This window comes from Coturnix japonica, chromosome 2 (assembly GCF_001577835.2).
Source record: "Coturnix japonica isolate 7356 chromosome 2, Coturnix japonica 2.1, whole genome shotgun sequence".
Lineage (NCBI taxonomy): Eukaryota > Metazoa > Chordata > Aves > Galliformes > Phasianidae > Coturnix > Coturnix japonica.
Window position 1 is genome coordinate 50,921,849 of NC_029517.1, and position 18,629 is coordinate 50,940,477.

The following is an 18,629-nucleotide window of genomic DNA, read 5'->3' on the forward strand; positions in this document are numbered from 1 at the left end:
CAACCGCGCCGCAGACCCCGCCTCCCGTCTCCTCCACCAATCAGCGGGAGGCTCGAAGCTCCGCCCCCTAGGCTGATTGGTCCGTGATGTCGCAGGGCGTGCCGCAGGCTGCCCGAGGAATGGAGATGCGGCGGGGCGGCTCAGTGGGGCGTATCGCGACATGGCAGGTGGATGTTCCTTCTGCACCTTCTGGCAGCGGGCAGCGGGCCCGCGGGAGCAGCGCCTGCTGGGCCTGCTGTCCTACGGGCTGGTGGCGCTCGGCGCCGTGTCGGCGCTGCTGCTGCGGTTCATCCCCATGCCCTACGGGCGCTACTCGTCGCGCCGTTTCGGCTGGCTGCTGCCCGCCCGGCCCGCATGGCTGCTGCAGGAGCTGCCCGCGCTCATCGTCCCGCTCGCACTGTCCGCCTGCATCCCCTCATGGCGGCTGCCCAACGCCGTGCTGCTGCTCTGCTTCGTCCTGCACTACGTCAACAGGTGCTGGCGCTGTCCGATCGGGGCGGGATGAAATGGGGCAGCGATACTCTAAGGGCTTTCAGCGCAGTGCTGACTGGAGCCCGGGTTACTATGGTGGGATGGCGGTTTTCCTGGTGCGGAGACCTTGCGGTGTGCTGTGAGTTGACCTGGTGGCTCTAAGGATGATGCTGTGCCTCTGCTCCCCGGCTTTCCCTTCGTAAAAGCACGAATGGAAGGCTGAGATCTCCTTTGGAATGGGATCCCAGCCTGCCTTTCCTTTATAGATAAAGCTGGGAAACAGAAAGCAGAAGCTTAAGCAGATGTTGTGTGGCAGCGTCATTTTTCTGGTTGTATAATGCTGGTGGGACTGTTCTGTGGATGGTGGTTTATTGGAAGATAGCTCTCATCAGCTTTGGTTTGCTGTACTGCAGCACAGTGCTGCACACTTAGAATAACCCTGTTAATTAATTAACTTGTTACTCTTTACCTCTCAAACCACTGGAGTTTCGCTTCTCCTGTAACCAGTGACACTCTATGGTGCCTTATTCCATACAGGTAAGGATGACAGCAAAGTATCTTGGTTAGGTAAAAGTACTGTTATCTACCACAGTGTTTTTCACATTGATGTTATCACCTGAAAATCCTGATAGGCTTTTTGTGTAGTGTTTATGAGACCGCGTGCATTTCAGAATGCTTGAATATACCACTTAGAATTGAGGAACAAAGGAGAACATTCGGTCTTGTGTTCAACATCATTTGTCTTTACCACGCCTATCAGAGTGATTGTTTTGGATACGAAGCTCAAAATTTCTGCTGTAAGTGACTGGGGGAGGACCAGTTCCTTAACTCTTCTTAGGCAACAAATTGAATGTTTAGGTGCTAAAGCAAGTGTAACCTTCCATCTGAACTGGGATCAAAGACTGCTGAGAACTTGGCAAGCAGGATATGGTTTGTGGATTGCAAGTCTGGATGCTGCAAGCATCCTTTATTTATACAACATATTTTCTTTCCTCGTTCATTTTAGGGCACTCATATTTCCTTTTCTGATCCGGCAAGGAAAGCCGACACCGTTTTTCACCTTCCTACTAGCACTTCTCTTCTGTATATACAATGGATACTTGCAAGGCCGAAGCTTAAGCACCTATGCAGAGTACCCTTCAGACTGGTTAAAACATCCTTGTTTCATTGCAGGTGAGTTAAAATATCCGATGAGAACATTAGGAGTAGCAATTTCTCTTTATCTTCACAGGTGTTTTTCTTTTTTAATGTTATAGTATCTTCAATCACACTTTTGTATTTTTTTCCACAGCATTCTAAGTGAGCTTAGTTATCTTGTTTGCAGTAGTATAGTTGTAAGCTTTTTCAGGTTTTATTTTATAGCTGTGAACTGAGAATATTTCCTCCATGTCAGCACTAGGTGAACATACTTTGTTCTTCAATGCCACAGTGAAAAAGAATATATTGTTTCAGTATTGAGGCCTTTAGTGGAACTTGCAGCTTATAGGTTTAGAACAAATCGGAGATTTTCCACATAACATGCTGATTAATCTAAAATTCCGTGTTTCTTGATGTCATGGATGTTGAAAGTTTCTACATGGTCAAACAAAACAAACTCATGGAGTTATGGCAGTTGATGAATAGCTCCATACCAATTTTAATGTCAAAAGACATGGTTGTAATACAAATGTACTTTCTTAGAGAGCAAGACTGCATCACAAGGATAAGTTGATGAGGTTGATCATTCAGCCCTATGAGGAAGTGAGGTTATATATGGCTCTTGGAGCCAAGCCTGTAATTGAGAGTAAGATGACCTCATTGTAGCCTCCCAGTACCTAAAGGGAGCCTACAAACAGAAGGGGAGTCAACTTTTTATGAGGGTAAATAATGGCAGGACAAGGGGAAATGTTAAAGGAGGGAAAATTTGGGTTGGATATTGAGAGGAAGTTCTTTACCAAGAGAGTGGTGAAGTGCTGGCACAGGCTGCTTAGACAGGTTGTGGGTGCCCTGTCCCTGGAGGTGTTCAAGACCAGGTTGGATGAGGCCCTGGGCAGCCTGGTCTAGTGTTAAATGTGGAGGCTGGTGGCCCTGCCTGTGGTGGGGGGGCTGGAGCTTAATGATCCTTGAGGTTCCTTCCAACCCAAGCCATTCTGTGATTCTATAATGCCATTTTCCAAGATACTCTTTAAAGACGGGTCTCTGTGGTCTGAAGATAAGCTGGAATATTTTCTTTTCTAGAGTCAGAGCAAGTTAGTGTTGCTCACAGATTTCTCATGCTTTGTACAGCAAGAATAGGGAAGCTTGGCCTTTACAGCAGTGTTATTGTAAATGGCAACAGAGGATCACTGTGCTAAATTCTGTATTGACTGAGATTAAGCTATTTAAATTTCCTCATCTTCTGAAGGTTAGAAAGAAGTACTGTATGTGCTCTATTAAATGGAGAACATGAGGTACAAGGGGATGATAACTTCAGAGGGAGGTAGGCAGCTGGATGGGTGTATCTGGAACTCTCAGTGCTTTTGAAACTTCAATCTCCTTACACTTGGTTCCAACAATAAAAAGATCAAAAGATCAGCTGGTCTAAACTGGTAAAGACAAGTGCAATACAGAGTACGGAACTTCAGCTTCTGGTATTCTAATCCAGTGCCTTAAGCAAAAGATGTTTACAGCACTGCATTGAGATCATGAGCCATGAGACATAAATTAATGCCTCCTTACTGCAAGATCTTCTTAAATGCTGTGTGATAAGCCTTACTTAGATCTTCCTTAATTGTCTTCATCTTTTTATTTTATTTTTTTAAAATTGTTTTCTGATTTTGCTTTTTTGAATGCTCTTTTATCAAATATTTCTGAAAGATACAAGTTTAATAAATGACAATATTTAGGTTCAGCTGCCCTCAGTTGTGAAAGTGTACAAATTTTGCTTGCAGGTAGTACTAGTTTAGAATGTGTTTTTATATGTATTTCCTGTATTGCTAATCATAGGTTGATGCTATTAATAGGGTCCTATGCACCTGCACATGTAATCAGTCACCTGCAGACAGTTATCCCCTTTCACATCAGTGCTCTTTTCTAAGTTGTGTGTACTTCCAGTTAGTAAGTCCTTCTTTTCTTGGCTTGTGTTAGCTTTATCAAACTCTTGCAGTATATCTTATGTCTCTTCTAGTTACTTTAAATCCCTGTTCAGTTGCTTTTGGATGTTGACAGCTGACCCTGTGAGTGGGGCAACATGTTCCTACTTTGCACTGTATACAGAGTAGCCATGGAGGGAGCATGGGCCATGGAAGCTGGCCTAGCTATTGAGTCTATACAGCAACTTGCTTTATGTATTCTTGAAACCTGGAACTGGGAGGTGAGTCAGAAGGCATTTACTGTGCTGTCAATCTGAAATAGCCTGCAGAGCAGGAGTATTTTTTTTTTATGGAAGACAGATCCTATGTGGGCAGGGGTGATTGGAAAAACAAGAGCAGCGAACACGTAATAAACAGGAAACTGTCCTTATGCAAGTGTTTTAGTATTACATGAAGCCTTAATTTGATGGATGAAAAACTCCTCTTGACTCATAGAATATCCTGAGTTGGAAGGGACTGGTAAGGATCATCAGGTCCAGCTCCAATTTCTGCATCACGTGTCTTGAGAGGTCATCTGTATTTCATGGTGGATCCTGTGGTTCTGAGAACATACTTGTCACAGGGCTCTCCCTAGATGCAAGTCCATGACAGGGGGGAACAGGCCCCGGAAAAAGAAAAAGGAGAGACAAATGAGAAAAGGGGGGGGGAGGGGGGAAAAAAAAAGCCTTATGACCCAGCTGGCCCCAGGCCATGTGCTTTGGGAGAGGGGGAAGGGTGGAGAGCCAGCAGATAATTCTAAGAAAGAGAAAATACAACGGCAAGGATGTGAGGAGGAATGGTAATTGACTACATGTAACCAGAGCAAACAAAACGAGGGAGACAAGAGTATCCAAAGTAGGAGTCAAAGCAGGACAGTGTGAGCAAAGCATGTGCACGTTGATCTGAGACTGCCCCAGGCAGAGTGGCTGAGGTCCAATCTGGACTCCTACCACTGTTCTTCTTTGTGCCAAGTCCTCTGGGAATCCAGAATGCCCCCAATGGAGGTAACATGGAACCAGGATGTTAATTCTTTGACTGCCACTGTTTTGCATGTTGTTCTGATGTGGAATATCAACATCAGAAATCATAAAACCACAATATTCCGCCCTGTATTTCACATCACCGCATCTTGCTTAAGCTATATCTGTGTAGGAACAAACAATAATTAAAATGTGTTATATATGTCACAGTATCACAGTCTGGTGTGGGTTGGAAGGGACCTTAGAGATCATCAAGTCCAACCCCCGAGATTCAAGCCCCTGTGTAGCAGAGCGGCACTTCTTCCACTTGCACCACAGGGGGATTCAGACCCGGGCCTCCAGTGTTGCAAAGCGGCGTCCTGATAAAACAGTGTCTGATAAACAATAATTAATGTGTTATATGTACATATATAACTATATACATGGAATCACTGACTGCACTCCCTAAGCATAGGATTTCCTTATGGTAGACTCTGGATCTCCTCATTTTTCCTCTAGCACCCACCAAGTGCACCCAGGTCCCTGTGTGAAAACAGTTCTGTGGAGGGGTTTGCCCTTTCCAGAAGCTGGAAGGACCCAAACTGCTTTTCCCAACACATTCTTTATATGTACTACAGGAACCTTATCTCCCTCTACAGTATGTAGGGAGTTGGATTGTGTAGGACATTCTCAACTGACCAATCTTCTGGTGTTTACCAGCCAGGTGGCTTCTACCAAATGCTTCTCCCAGTGCTTAAATGTTTTGCCTCTCATTGCTTTCAACATGGTTTTTAACAACCTGCTGTAGCATTCAGTCTTTCTAGAAGCTGGTGTGTGGCAGGGGATATGATAAACCCACTCAATGCCATGTTCTCTGGCCTGAATATGTACAAGTGAATTTTTGAATTGATTCCCATCATCAGACTCTATGCTTTCTGGGGTGCTGTGTTGCCACAAGATTTGCTTCTCCAGACCTAATAAGGTGTTTCAGGCGGTAGAATGGGGTACTGCAAATTCTTCAAGCCGCCCAGTGGTTGCCTCCACCATGATAAGCACATAATGCTTACCATTGCGAGATTGTGGCAAGGTGATATAATCAACCTGTCACGCCTCCCCATATTTATACTTTTGCCATCGCCCTTCCCCAACCCAAGAGGCTTCATCCTCTTGGCTCGTTTAATCATGGCATATGTGTCACAGTCATGAATAACCTGTGCAATAGCATCCATAGTTAAGTCCACTCCTTGGTCTCTTCCTTGATGGCTTGAGGTCTCATGGGCCCATCGAGCTAGAAATAATTCACCCTTGTTCTGCCAGACCAAGTTTATTTGAGCCACATCAATTCTGGCAGCTCAATCTACCTGATGGTTGTTTTGTTGTTCTTAAGTAGCCCAACTGTTAGGCATGTGAGCATCCACATGCTGTACCTTTACAATTGTATTCTTTATTCGGGCAGCAATGTCTTTCCACAGTTCAGCAGCCCAAATAGGTTTAACCTTCCGCTGCCAGTTAATTTATTCCCACTACTGTAACCACCCCCATAAGGTGTTCACCACCATTCATGAGTCAGTATAAACATAAAGCATTGGCCACCTCTCCTGTTCGGCAACATCTAAGGCCAGCCTTTACCTCTGCAAACGGACTTGATTCTCTTTTGCCTTCAGTGGCCTCTGCAACCTGTTGTGTGGGGCTCCACACAGCAGCTTTCCATTTGCGATGCTTCCCCACAATACAACATGATCCATCAGTGAATAGGGCATATTTCTTTTCATTTTCTGGTAGCTCATTGTATGGTGGGGCCTCTTTAGCATGTGACACCTCTTCTCCTGGTGATACTCCAAACTTTTTTTCCTTCAGGCAAGTCCATGATCACCTCTAGGATTCCTGGATGACTGAGGTTCCCCATCCATGCTTGTTGTGTAATCAATGCAATCCACTTACTCCAGGTAGCATCTAGTGGTGTGATGAGTAGAGGGAACCTTTCCTTTAAGCATCCAGTTCAGTACTGGAAATTGGGGTGACAGAAGGAACTGTGTTTCAGTGCCAGTTACTTCAGAAGCAGCCTGAACCCCCTCATATGCTGCTAGGATCTCCTTTTTGGTTGGAGTGTAGCCCTCTTCTGAACCCCTGTATGCTCTATTCCAAAATCCCAGGGGCTGGCCTCGGGTCTCTCCTGAGGCTCTTTGCCACAAACTCCAAGTGGGACCTTTCTCTCCAGCAGCAGTGTAGAAGATGTTCTTTACATCCTGTGCCGTCCGTACTGGCCCCAGGGCCACAGCATGGGCTATTTCTTGTTTAATCTGTTCAAAAGCCTGCTGCTGCTCAGGACCCCATGCAAAATTGTTCTTCTTTCATGTCACCTGATAGAGGGGGCTCACTATGAGGCTGTAGTTTGGGATGTGCATCCTCCAAAAGCCCACTACACCCAGAAAAGACTATCTCTCTTTCTTGCTAGTCGGAGGAGACATAGTGGTGATTTTGTCAATCACATCTCCTTGATGTGACAAAGCCCATCTTGTCATTTTACTCCTAGGTACTGAATCTCCTGGGCAGGTCCCTTCATTTTGTTTCACTTAATAGTGAAACTGGCACACAGAAGAATTTGAATTATTTGCTCTCCTTTCTTAAAGATTTCCTCTCCTGTATCACCCTACACAACAGTGTCATTGATGTACTGCAGGTGCTTGGGAGCACTGCCCTGTTTTGTTTTGGATCAGTCCATGATAAATAGTCAGGCTGTGTTTCCACCCCTGGGGCAAACGGTTCCATGTGTACTGAACACACCTCCGAGTAAAAGCAGACTGTGGCCTGCATTCTGTGGCCAATGGAATGGAGAAGAAGGCATTAGCAATGTCGATGGTGGCATACCATTAGGCTGCTTTTGACTCCAGTTCATACTGGAGTTCTAGCATGTCTGGCACAGCAGCACTCAGTGGGGGTGTGACCTCATTCAGGCCATAGTAATCTACCATCAGCCTCCATTCTCCACTGGCTTTATGCACTGGCCATGTGGGGCTGTTAAATGGTGAGTGGGTTCTGCTGATCACCTCCTGACTCTCTAACTGATGAATCAGCCTGTGAATGGGGAGCAAGGCATCCCTGTTGGTGCGGTACTGCCGTCTGTGCACCATTTTCCTAGCGATTGGTACCTGCTGCTCTTTTACCTGTAGTAACCCCACAACAGACAGGTCTTCTGACAGGCCAGACAAGACAGACAGCTGCTTAATGTTGTCTGTATCTACAGCAGCTATTCCAAAAGCCCATCAGTATCCCTTGGGATCCTTGAAATGCCCCCTTTTAAGATAATCTATACCGAGTATGCATGGAGCCCCCTGTCCAGTCACTATAGGGTGCTTCTGCCAGTTTTTACCAGTGAGGTTTATTTCTGCCTCCAACACAGGCAATTCCCCAGTCACTCCAGAGATATAAATCAGTTCTGTCCCTTTATAACTTAAGGGCATCAGAGTGCACTGGGCACCAGTGTCCACCAGTGCTTTATATTCCTGTGGTTCTGATGTGCCAGGCCATCAAATCCACACAGTCCAATACATTCTATTATCCTTTTCCCTCCCCTGGCTGAGGGCAGGGCCTCTCTGTTTGTTGCTTGAAGTAACTGGAGCAACTTCAGTGGTGGTTGATCTGCTCTGTAGTTCTCTCACCCATGCTTGTAGTGCAGGAGTGGGTTCGTCATGCCACTTCTTCATGTCCTCTCCATGCTCACATAAGTAGCTCCACAGGGCAGCACAAGACATAAATTTACTACGGTCATTTGCTCAAACAGGGGGTGTTTGCCTTTGATAGCTGAGACTTTAATCAGTTTGACCAGCTCCTTCAGCAGATTCTTTTGATTATCCTGATCTTCATCAGGTGTTTCTGTTACTGCCACAGGTTCATCACGATTAATCACCGGGGACATTTCCTCCTGCATGCCATCCTGGCTCTTCTCCATTTTATCTAGTCTTTCTGCCATTTGGCAGATGGCTGATATGGAGGCATGGGATGGTGGTAATTTTTGTTCCAAGTTTTGAAGTGTAAGAATCAGTTCAAAAATTGGGGGTCTTCTGTCTAGGTCTTTGTATCTATTGGTTGTTGCTACCAGTGAAATGGCATACCTCTCCAGTGCTGTTCTTGTGAGCTTCTGCCATATTTCAGGTGTACTCTTCACTCTCTCAGGATCATGGTCTTGGTGTGGATCATTAGAAACAAATGTGGGATCATACAGCATTTCCACTATGGCTGTTTCTCTCAAATACCGGATGCCTTTCTCAACAGTATTCCATCTCAGGCCAGGCTCCAGCTCGACTCTGAAAAGATATCTTTCCTTCACAGCCAATAACATTCTTTCCCAGAGGGTGGCAACTTTCCTGAGTAGCAAAGGAATACTACTTGATATATACTTTGATAAAGCAAATTCTCAGCTACAAAACAGTATTTTCCAACCCAGTCACCACCATTAGCTGTGCATTTATTTTTTTTTTTTGCCAGCAGCAAACAAGAGCCTGCATGACGTGCTTATAACAATGTACCCCAGCAGAGGTAATGTGCTGTCACCCCTGCTGAAATACACCACCCATCCCTCACTGTGAACACGTCCTCTGTTTGGTCTCCGGGACCATTCAGCAAGTGCAGCTGCATGTCAGTGGGTGCAGCTTTTTCTGCATGGAGGAGTTAATGGACAAACTTTTGCTCCACATGCGCTCCCATGTTAGACATCATTCTGTCATACTGCCCCTCTGCTGCCATACATTGCACAACAACAAAATGTAATGGAATATTGATGGGAAGGTTCAGCCTCTACTGCCATGCCACCAATATCTGTCTTTGATGTCATGAACCACATAATAAAAAGGCTTTGCTTTTAGAGCAGCCCTTGTGCTGCAAGGTCTGAATCTGAAGGATCAGCATTCATCCCCTTACTGGCAACTGTGTTCCACAAGGTAACAGGAAGAATGGTTCTGTATTTTCACTCAATAAAGATGAGTTGATTGGTGCCTGTTTGCATCTAAGCCTGGAAGAGAAACAGCCTCTTTGTAGTTAATGTGAAGTCCATTTTGCTATCGTTAAGATGATTAGAATGTAACTTTCCCAAAACTTTGTTTAGATACTATAAGATGGAAAGATACAAAGATGGTAACAGATATTCAAAAGGTTATTTATAAGGGAAAACCTCACCGATACAGATGCCTTCACTTGGAAATGCTGAGGCAATCTCCACCAAGGAGCAGTCTCCAAGAGATGCTGCCTTAGTGGTGGTCAGCCCTTAAATGAGGTCTAGAGGAGGTGGAGTCAAGCTCCACCCCTTCAGGAGCACAGCTCAATTACCCTCCTCTATGCTCCCACAGCTGACCCAACACTTGTGTCAGCAGATTAATCAGAGGTTCAGGCTGTGATTACCAATTTCCCATACAGATACAGTATGGAAAGGTCTGGTCTGACTGTAGGTGTTTCCTTTCCCTTCAAAGCAGCATGCTGCAAGGTATAAATGGATAGTTCCTCAGAATTTTTCTCACTGGACTTTATAGGCCTGTTGGTGAGTTAGAACTGGAAGATGGTACATCTAATTTGGCCAGTATTTTAGTGCTAAGGGGTGCTTGTTTCAAGCTGGCTTTCAAAAGGTTTGCAGATTAATTTGTGGTTACAAATGAAACTTTGTAGAAACAGTATATTGCTAAGAAAGCTGCTAACAGCTTCTGTTCCCCAGTAGCTTCAGCGGTAGCAGCCTGTTAATTACTCTTGTTACTGAATTAAAACGTTGGCGGATCTTTTAATGAATGGCATGTGCATAAAGCAAGCACAAGCAAATGGTCTTTGATCTTGTAAAATAGATTCCAACAGCTGTGTGAAGCATCTGAAGGCTAGCATTTGCCCTCATGGAGGCCTTTGAGGTTTGTGGGGATTAACTTATCAGACCAGATACACTGATAAGATTGATACACTAACAACTTAAAAAATTAAAAAAAGAAAAAGAAGGTTTCCCCCCCCCCCCCCGCAGTTATACGCTTTGACTAAGATGTGGTTGTGCTTGGTTTTTGTTTTCTTAATGATAAGCCTGTCAGGCTCCTCAGTTTCAGTTAGTTTCTGTTCAGATGGTTCAACTTCCAAACAACTTAGAGCTGTTTAACATAACCTTTTAATGAGGTTAATACATGTTTTTACTGTATACTAGCCATTTTCTTTATCCCTTTTGCTAGTATCATCAATCACACTCAAGGCAAGTCAAATATTGGGGGGAAAAAAATCCCAATTAAGTGCTAACCTGAGCATGCTTTTTCCTGTTTTTCTGTCTTGTATGTGGTAGAAGCTAGGTCACAACTAAAGCAACAAGCAACTCTGAAATCAGTTGTCTTTGTTCTGTGGATCATTGAATGTGAGCAGTATTTGGTTGTAGAATTATCAAATCTTTAGAGAATATTGCTCTGTTTGTCTGCCTCTCTCAACACTTTATTTCACCTTCACAGTAAGTCACAGAATATCTTGTTTTAGAAGGGCCCCATAATGACCATTGAGTCCAACTCCTTGTTCCACATGGGACCACCTAAAAGCCAAAACCCATGTTTGAGAGTATTGTCTAATAAATAGTTCTTGAACTCCAGCAGCATGGGGAGGTGGCTAGTGCCCTGGTGAGCTCGTTCCAGTGCCCAACCAGTTTCTGGTGGAGAACCTAAGGAAGCTGTAGGCCTCCATGAGGACTTCCCTTATCCTCTTCTTCTCTGGCCTGTAAAAAAAGACAGCAAAAAAATCAAAACAAGGAACCTCAGCTGATCCTCATACATCTCCTCTTCTCTGTGGCCCTCCTTTGGATGCTCTTTAATGGCCTCGTGTCTTTCCTATATTGTGGTGCCTGAAACTACCCACAGTTTTATGAAAGCTGGGTGTTAGCACTCATTATCTGTTGCAGTTATCTTAGAATAAATTTCTGGTTTAGATTACAGATAATTACAAATAATTTCAAGCTCAGTGTTTGTTAATGCTCAGCAGTGCTAGGCTTAGCAAGTCCCTACCCTAAGCTTCTGAGAGCATGATGACATTATCTTTATTAGTCTTGCATCAGAATCTACTGTATTTTTCCATTCCTGTTAATTACAAAACAGTCTGCATGATTTCATTTACAAGGAAGTCTGAGGTGTGTCATTTTACTAGGAATAAGAGTGACCAGTTTTCCATGTTCTTTAAAATTTTGATATGTTTGGTTATACAGAAGTTAGAAGATATACATAATACCTGTGTGTATGTATGCACACATACACATAAATACGTGCTTATATTTGTCTAGCAACCCAAGAATAACACTTTATACTTAAAATAGTGTTTTGGTCAAGAGATTGGTTGATTATTATGAGCCTTATTTACTCAAGAGCTCATTGCGAGACTGGGATTGTCCATAGAGTCACTGGAACTGCTTATGTTGTTTTACATTACTATATTACTACTGCTTTGAGGTAACATGCCTAATATGTTACCTATTACTTTTTCTGATTATTTTAACTCAGTGTACTAATATTTTGTATATTTCTTTTCAGGTTTCCTGGGGTGGCTGATTGGCATGGTAATCAATATTCATTCTGATCATATCCTTAGAAATCTGAGAAAACCTGGAGAAACTGGTTACAAGATACCAAGAGGTAATAAATATATAGCAAAAGACACATTTTTTCATGAGGAGTACTGGGACTGTTCAACCTGGAGAAGAAAATACTTATCAATGTATATAAATCTTATCAATGTATATAAATACCTGATGAGAGGCAATGAAGATAAAGGAGCTGGGTTCTTAGTAGTGCCTGCTGACAGGCAAAAAGGCAACAGACACAGATTAAAACACATGAAATCCTATGTGAACTCACAATTCTATGTATTTCTAAATGTGAGGGTGGTCAAAGACTTTAGAGCAGATTGCCCAGGGAGACTGTGCAGTTTCCATCTTTGGAGATGCTGAAGACCTGACCGGACTTCTAGGCTTCCAGCTTTAGCTGACCCTGCTTGAACAGGGTGGAGCTGCATTAGGCGACCTCAAGAAGTGTCTTCCAACATAAATAGATATTCCAATCTGTAAATGTGACCTTCTAAAGCTTGGTGTTATCTTTTTAGAGGCAATAATTTATGATTTGAGAAGAAACTTGTAATAGCAGTTGTTCTACCATAGGAAATGGTTTCTTAGAGTTCGTATTATTTTTTCCACAAAGAAGATAACTTTATCTTTACATGGGCACTTGGACTGCATCTATTGCAAATGAATACTAGCACGGTGTGAAATGTTCAGAAGGAAATAAGATATTCTTTGCTGCTTGATCAAGAGAAGTTGGTTTTCTGATATTACTTATCCAAATTAAGCTCTGGAATTCTGCTTCTGTTCTGTCAGCAAGATAATTAGAGCAAGTTCAAAGCATGTCCTTTATTACAGCTGGCAAATATTTGCTTGTTTGGTCACATTTGGCACGGTGCTGGCTGTGATGTCAGTTTGTATGCTAACTTTGGAATCAGGGTGAAAGTTCTTACTTTTATAACACTCCCATCGGGTGAGCACTGACTGTTTATGCCTAATTGGCTGTAAAATATACTTACTTAACACAAACTGATAATCTTTATTTTGTGAGGGTCAGTGCTGAAGCACCTGTAGCTAAGACCTTTCTCTAGGCCTGACAGGATGCAAGAACAGAAGGGCAACACATCTTAAGCTATTTGCAACTTGAATTTTAAATAATATTTTTCATCATTGACCTGAGCTGTTTCATTTCTCCAGTTTACTGAAGTATTGTATGCTAATGAACCATAGGAGTATTTTATGAGACTAAAGGGCTTATTTTTTTTTATTTCTGTTTATTAATAAATAATAATAATAATAATAATAATAATAACGTGCAGTTGATGGTCAGTGCCAGCTTGATATCCCTGTAAATAACTATTTATGGAGGCATGAAATCACTTCTGTTAATAAGTATATTGGCTTTTTCCTATGATTTCTAAAGGATAAATGGAGCTGGATAAGAATGAAGCCTGAAGCAATCCTATGTAGTACAGCCTGAACTGCAAAACACTGTTTCTACTGCTTTAAAAATATATGAAGAGACACTAATGATATAGACGATCTTAGACATGCAATAAAAATACTATCAAAGATCTCCTCGATTCAGGTGCTTTTAAAGTAATTCTGCCCTTTCTGCCTTTAGGGGGAATGTTTGAATATGTCAGTGGAGCCAACTTCTTTGGAGAGATCCTGGAATGGCTTGGATTTGCCCTTGCCTGCTGCACTATTGAAAGCCTTGCATTTGCACTATGTACGCTATTCATTTTGAGTTCAAGAGCAAAGCAACACCACCAGTAAGTGTTTGTGTCTTAGAATTTCTGTTGTCTCTATACCACACTTCATTTCCACTTCTTAAATGATACCACAGAGATGTTGCAGAACAAGTCTAATGAAAAGCTGCCACTGCTGCGGAGAATGAGAAAGAACTCTGAGCAGTATTAAACACGACAAGATTTCAGTAGGGTAGTTAAGCATAAGCACAGAACATACAATGAGGTGGTCAACATAATGGCTATTCATTAAATGAAAGTAGTTCATGCTGGACCTGTGAAGACCTAGTCTGACCTGCTCGTAACCTCACTGCTATACCAGGTTGCCCAGGGCTTCATACAGATGAGTTTAGAGTCCTTCTGAGGACAAAGCATCTAGCATCTCTGAGGAATAATATCTTGTTTGAGTGCTTTGCCATTCACGTAGGGAATAATTCTTTTTCCCTATGTCTGGCTGTTTCCTTATATCTGTTTCCTTATTCCTGTTTCACGGTGCAGCTTTTATCCCTACCTCTTGACCATTTTCTGTGCACTCCAAGAGGGATCTGGCTCTGTCTTCTCTCTAATACCTCTGTGGTTAGTGGGTGACTGCAATTAAATGCCCCATTTAAACTTCTTTTCTCCAAGCTGAGCAAATCTAATTAATTCAGCCCTTCCTTGTGTATTGTATGTTCCAGCTACACAGCTGTCTAAATGGCCATCTACTGAACTTTTCATGAGTTTTTGGGCATACTGAAAGCCCAAAATTGGATGCGGTAAACTAGATATGGTTTATTGACTGCTGAATGGTGGTGAATAAGCATTTGCCTTAACTTGGGGCTCTATACATGTTAAACACACTCTATACATGTGTGCAGCTAGCTGTTGTCACAGCAAGGATCCATCATGCTGAACTCAGTGTTCACCCTGTCCACTAGAATGTCCTTGCCCTTTTGTGCAGAGCCGGTACCTAATTAGTTAGTCTCTAGTCCGCAGTCTGGCATGAGGCCATTGCATCCCCGCTGGAAGGAACTACATTTTCTTTGTGGTTTTTGCTCTATTATCTTAGGTCTCCCAGTACTCCCAGAAATAACAGGGCCTGGTGTCCTCTTCCTAGGCAGCCCAAGTGGTGAGGAAGGACCCAGTCAGGTTCTGCAGTCTTGATTAATTTGAATGCATTGCGCTTTTACTTAATTTCCTTGAAAGTATTTTGAAGATGCAATACCCAACAGATTTGTACTTTTTTTTTTCAGGTGGTACCTTGAGAAATTTGAAGACTACCCAAAGAATAGAAAAATTGTGATTCCATTTGTATATTAGTCTGTTATTTAAATGCCATCAGGTTCTGATGGTAACACCATTTTTAAATGGTTACTTCTTGGAACAAGTAACACTTCATGAGTGTTACCCAGCTAATGTTCTCCTACCACTGTGACAAAGCCTTTGTATCTGTGCTATTAATTACTACTTTTCCTTGTAATTAGAACCCTTAACTCAGTGGGCATGGTGAACAGGAACAGAAGTGCTTTTGCAGTGGCACATGACTATTGTGAGTACATAGGACAAGACATCTGGATTCATACCATATAAACTATTGTACAGGATTTCTAATGCTTCAGGTTCAGCCTACAGTTTTCTGGTGTTCTCATCTGAGGATTGTGCTATGACACAGTCACTCTCAGTGTACAGTTTGGCTGATGTATTCAGCCTTCTACTTGTCTGCATAAACCCATGGGACTGATTTGATCGCCTTTCTCATTCTTTCTTCCCTTTGCCCTCCATTTCCAGGAGATCAAATGCAGACCAAAGACATTAAATGAATATAGTTACTGTGAGACGAAAGATGTTCTTCATCCTCTCTGCACTACTGTGCAGATATGAACAAAACAGAGATGTTAATGCTGTTCGCATTGATAGCTATACCAGTGCCTTTCCCAAATAACAGATTGACTTTAAACATCTGCCTCTCAAACTTCATAACCATCTCAAATAATACTCAGTGTATGTTTTCAGCTCCATATTACTCTAGAGGACATTATTTATTAGGGATGCTTAATACAGTCTAGCACGGTTGATGGTTCTTTTTAATGTTCTGTAGATTTTGCTTACTATATAGTTTTTTAAAAAATCTTTGGTAATATTGGTATATTGGTAATATAATTTCACTAAACATTGAGTTTTCCATTATCCCATTAAGCTTTGTTTGGAGCTCAAAATTCTTTTCTTTTTTTTTTTTCTTTTTTTTTTTTTGTATGAATTACTCTACTATCAGAGAAACCAAAGTGTTGCAAGGGAAGAATTTTTGCCTTAATTATTTTTTACATATATTTTAAATATATGCAGGGAATAGGTGATGAAAAAGTGCTTTGCTACCCAGACTTCTGCTTAACAGAAGTTTGGTTACTAACTGCTCTCCTTTGCACAGCTTATACAGTACTTAATGCACTGAAGCATTGGCTATCATTATGGGTTTATTCAGGGATATAAAGAAGTGTAACACATTCTATTATTATTGACTGAAATAGTTAGAGGAAAGAGGGGAGCAAAATTGTTATTCACGTTGCTATGATAATTTGCCCAACAGCTGAGCCATCAGACTGTCAGCTGCTCCTCATAGCGATTATGACCAATAACACTCTTCCAACACCCAGGAAGCTGTCTGATATGTCCAGGTATTTGTAAGCCCTATTGCATCCTTGTGGCAGTTCTTAAATATTGATATCTAAACATTCCAGCTATCAGTATCCCTTTTAGAAGGGCAAAATGCATCAACATCTAATCTAAGTGTTTAAGTACTTGTGTGGTTTACGGTGAAATAATATTTGCATTTTTGGGTTTAGCTAAAAAAGCACTAACGGGACAAACAACCAGTAAAAAATGACTTGGCTACAGTGATTTAATCTGTAATCCCTCCTTGTTTTACTCCCTGTAATGAAAAGGTAAAGATTCAAGAGACGCGCAGCTGTTTGTAGGTGGTAGTCTTCTGTTGTAGCTCATGAGAAATTTCTACTGATGCATCAGTTTTGCTCTGATTTTATGCTGCTAAATATTTATAGTGATTAAGAGTTTAGTTTATTTTGCTCAGTGTTGATTTCTGGTTTGCCGGTAGCAGAATGGAGATCTGAGACACGTGGTCCTCCGAGGCGATTACTGTTGTTCTAGTTAACTGGAATATTAAAAAGAAAATGTAAACAAAGAACAATCTTCCGTTTGGTTTTTTTGTTTGTTTGTTTTTGTTTTTAATGTTCTAATTACACTGCTGTAACCTGCCACAACTGCAGTACAGAACTGTATTTGAGGCAGTTTGTTCTCACATACCATACAACACAGCAAGGTGAACACTGCTGGTGAAAATTACACAATCATTCTGAGCAAATTCTAGACCTTTTATTTGAATGCTATTCCTTTTTTGTTTGTAATATTCTACTTGTACTCTCCTCCCTTTTCAGGATTTTTGACAGAATTTATCTGTCTGTGAGAGAATATGATATTGATGGGGCTTTCTTGAAAGAAAACACAGTGTGAAAATGAATTCTGGTTCGCTATTTCCAGAAGGAGGCAATGCGTATGTTCTATATTAGGTAGTAAATAGATATCACAGTTTCTAACAGACATCTCTACTCACATCACCTGCATCTTTCCCAGAGTTCCCTTACTAACAGAAACAGTTTGTGGCATCTGGCTTGATTACTTTTCTGTTAGCAGTCCTTGTTCTAACCTGTGGAGGGTGGCCAAGGCTTTTGTACCTGTGAGCTTATTATCGCAAATGAGGTCTTGAGGACTGTAGTAGTGAAGTTGTATTTTGGAATAACTGCTACATGAACTGAACCATAAACATTAAAAACATCAACAACAACAAAAAAACACCACCAAAAAAACCCCACTCATGTCGAAATCACAAGATAAATTTCTATATAAAGATATTCATTATAAACTTATATAAAACAAAGTATGTAACTGATGTTGTATATTTGCATATAACAGTGCTTCCCTTCCCAGTGCTTCCACTAAAGCCTAGTTTAATGCAGGTGAGCAAGAACTGGATGCCATGTGGAGCCAGGGTGTACACTGGTATGAAGGTGGCTCTGAAAGGAGCCCCACTGAGAAGCCCAAATTCCTGTTGCTCTCAGCTTTCCTTCATATCTATTTGCTGCTGATGAAACAAGAGTTTGTGCAAGTTTTTAAACATAGAATTGTGCAGTAAAACAACTGCATTGCGCTTGTGGGCAAAAGTCGATCGTATTCAGCAGTTTTCTTAAACTGAAACTGTTACACAATATTTTGGAAGGGAGACATTTCAAGCCTTGACTAATTACTACTTTTAAAAGGATTACTAGCAGAAGTCCATAAAAGTGAAGTAGTTGTACATACTTTCTTAATTCTTTACGCTTAGATGAATTGCCACCACAATAGTGTTCTCTTCTTGTTCAATATAGTCAAGTTATTTGCAAAACGTATTATTATTTGCTCCTGTATCATAGCATCATAGAATGGCCTGGGTTGAAAAGGACCACAGTGATCATCCAGTTTCAACCCCCTGCTATGTGCAGGGTCACCAACCACCAGACCAGGCTGCCCAGAGCCACATCCAGCCTGGCCTTGAATGCCTTCAGGGATGGGGCATCCACAACATCCATGGGCAACCTGTTCCAGTGCGTAACCACTCTCTGTGTGAAAAGGGTAGCTGAACTTCAGAGCATACAGAGCTGCTGTTAGTCCATAAGTAATATGGAGTCTGTGTATCTCAACGTTAATCCTGCTAATTTTCTTGGATGTTCTTATTTCATATACATATCAAAAGAGATTTATAAAAAAGAAAAAAAAAATAGGTAACAGT

The 18,629-nt window shown here is 42.0% G+C and overlaps 1 protein-coding gene across 1 annotated transcript; it reads left to right on the forward strand.

The window, feature by feature from the left end:
• Window positions 1-90: 90 nt before the first annotated feature.
• On the forward strand, window positions 91-16,994 carry SRD5A1 (steroid 5 alpha-reductase 1). Its single transcript, XM_015854373.2, has 5 exons — window positions 91-474; window positions 1,478-1,644; window positions 12,040-12,141; window positions 13,687-13,837; window positions 15,046-16,994. Exons 1-5 carry the CDS (start codon window positions 161-163, stop codon window positions 15,110-15,112), a joined length of 801 nt encoding a protein of 266 aa, XP_015709859.1. The 5' UTR covers window positions 91-160; the 3' UTR covers window positions 15,113-16,994.
• Window positions 16,995-18,629: the final 1,635 nt, after the last annotated feature.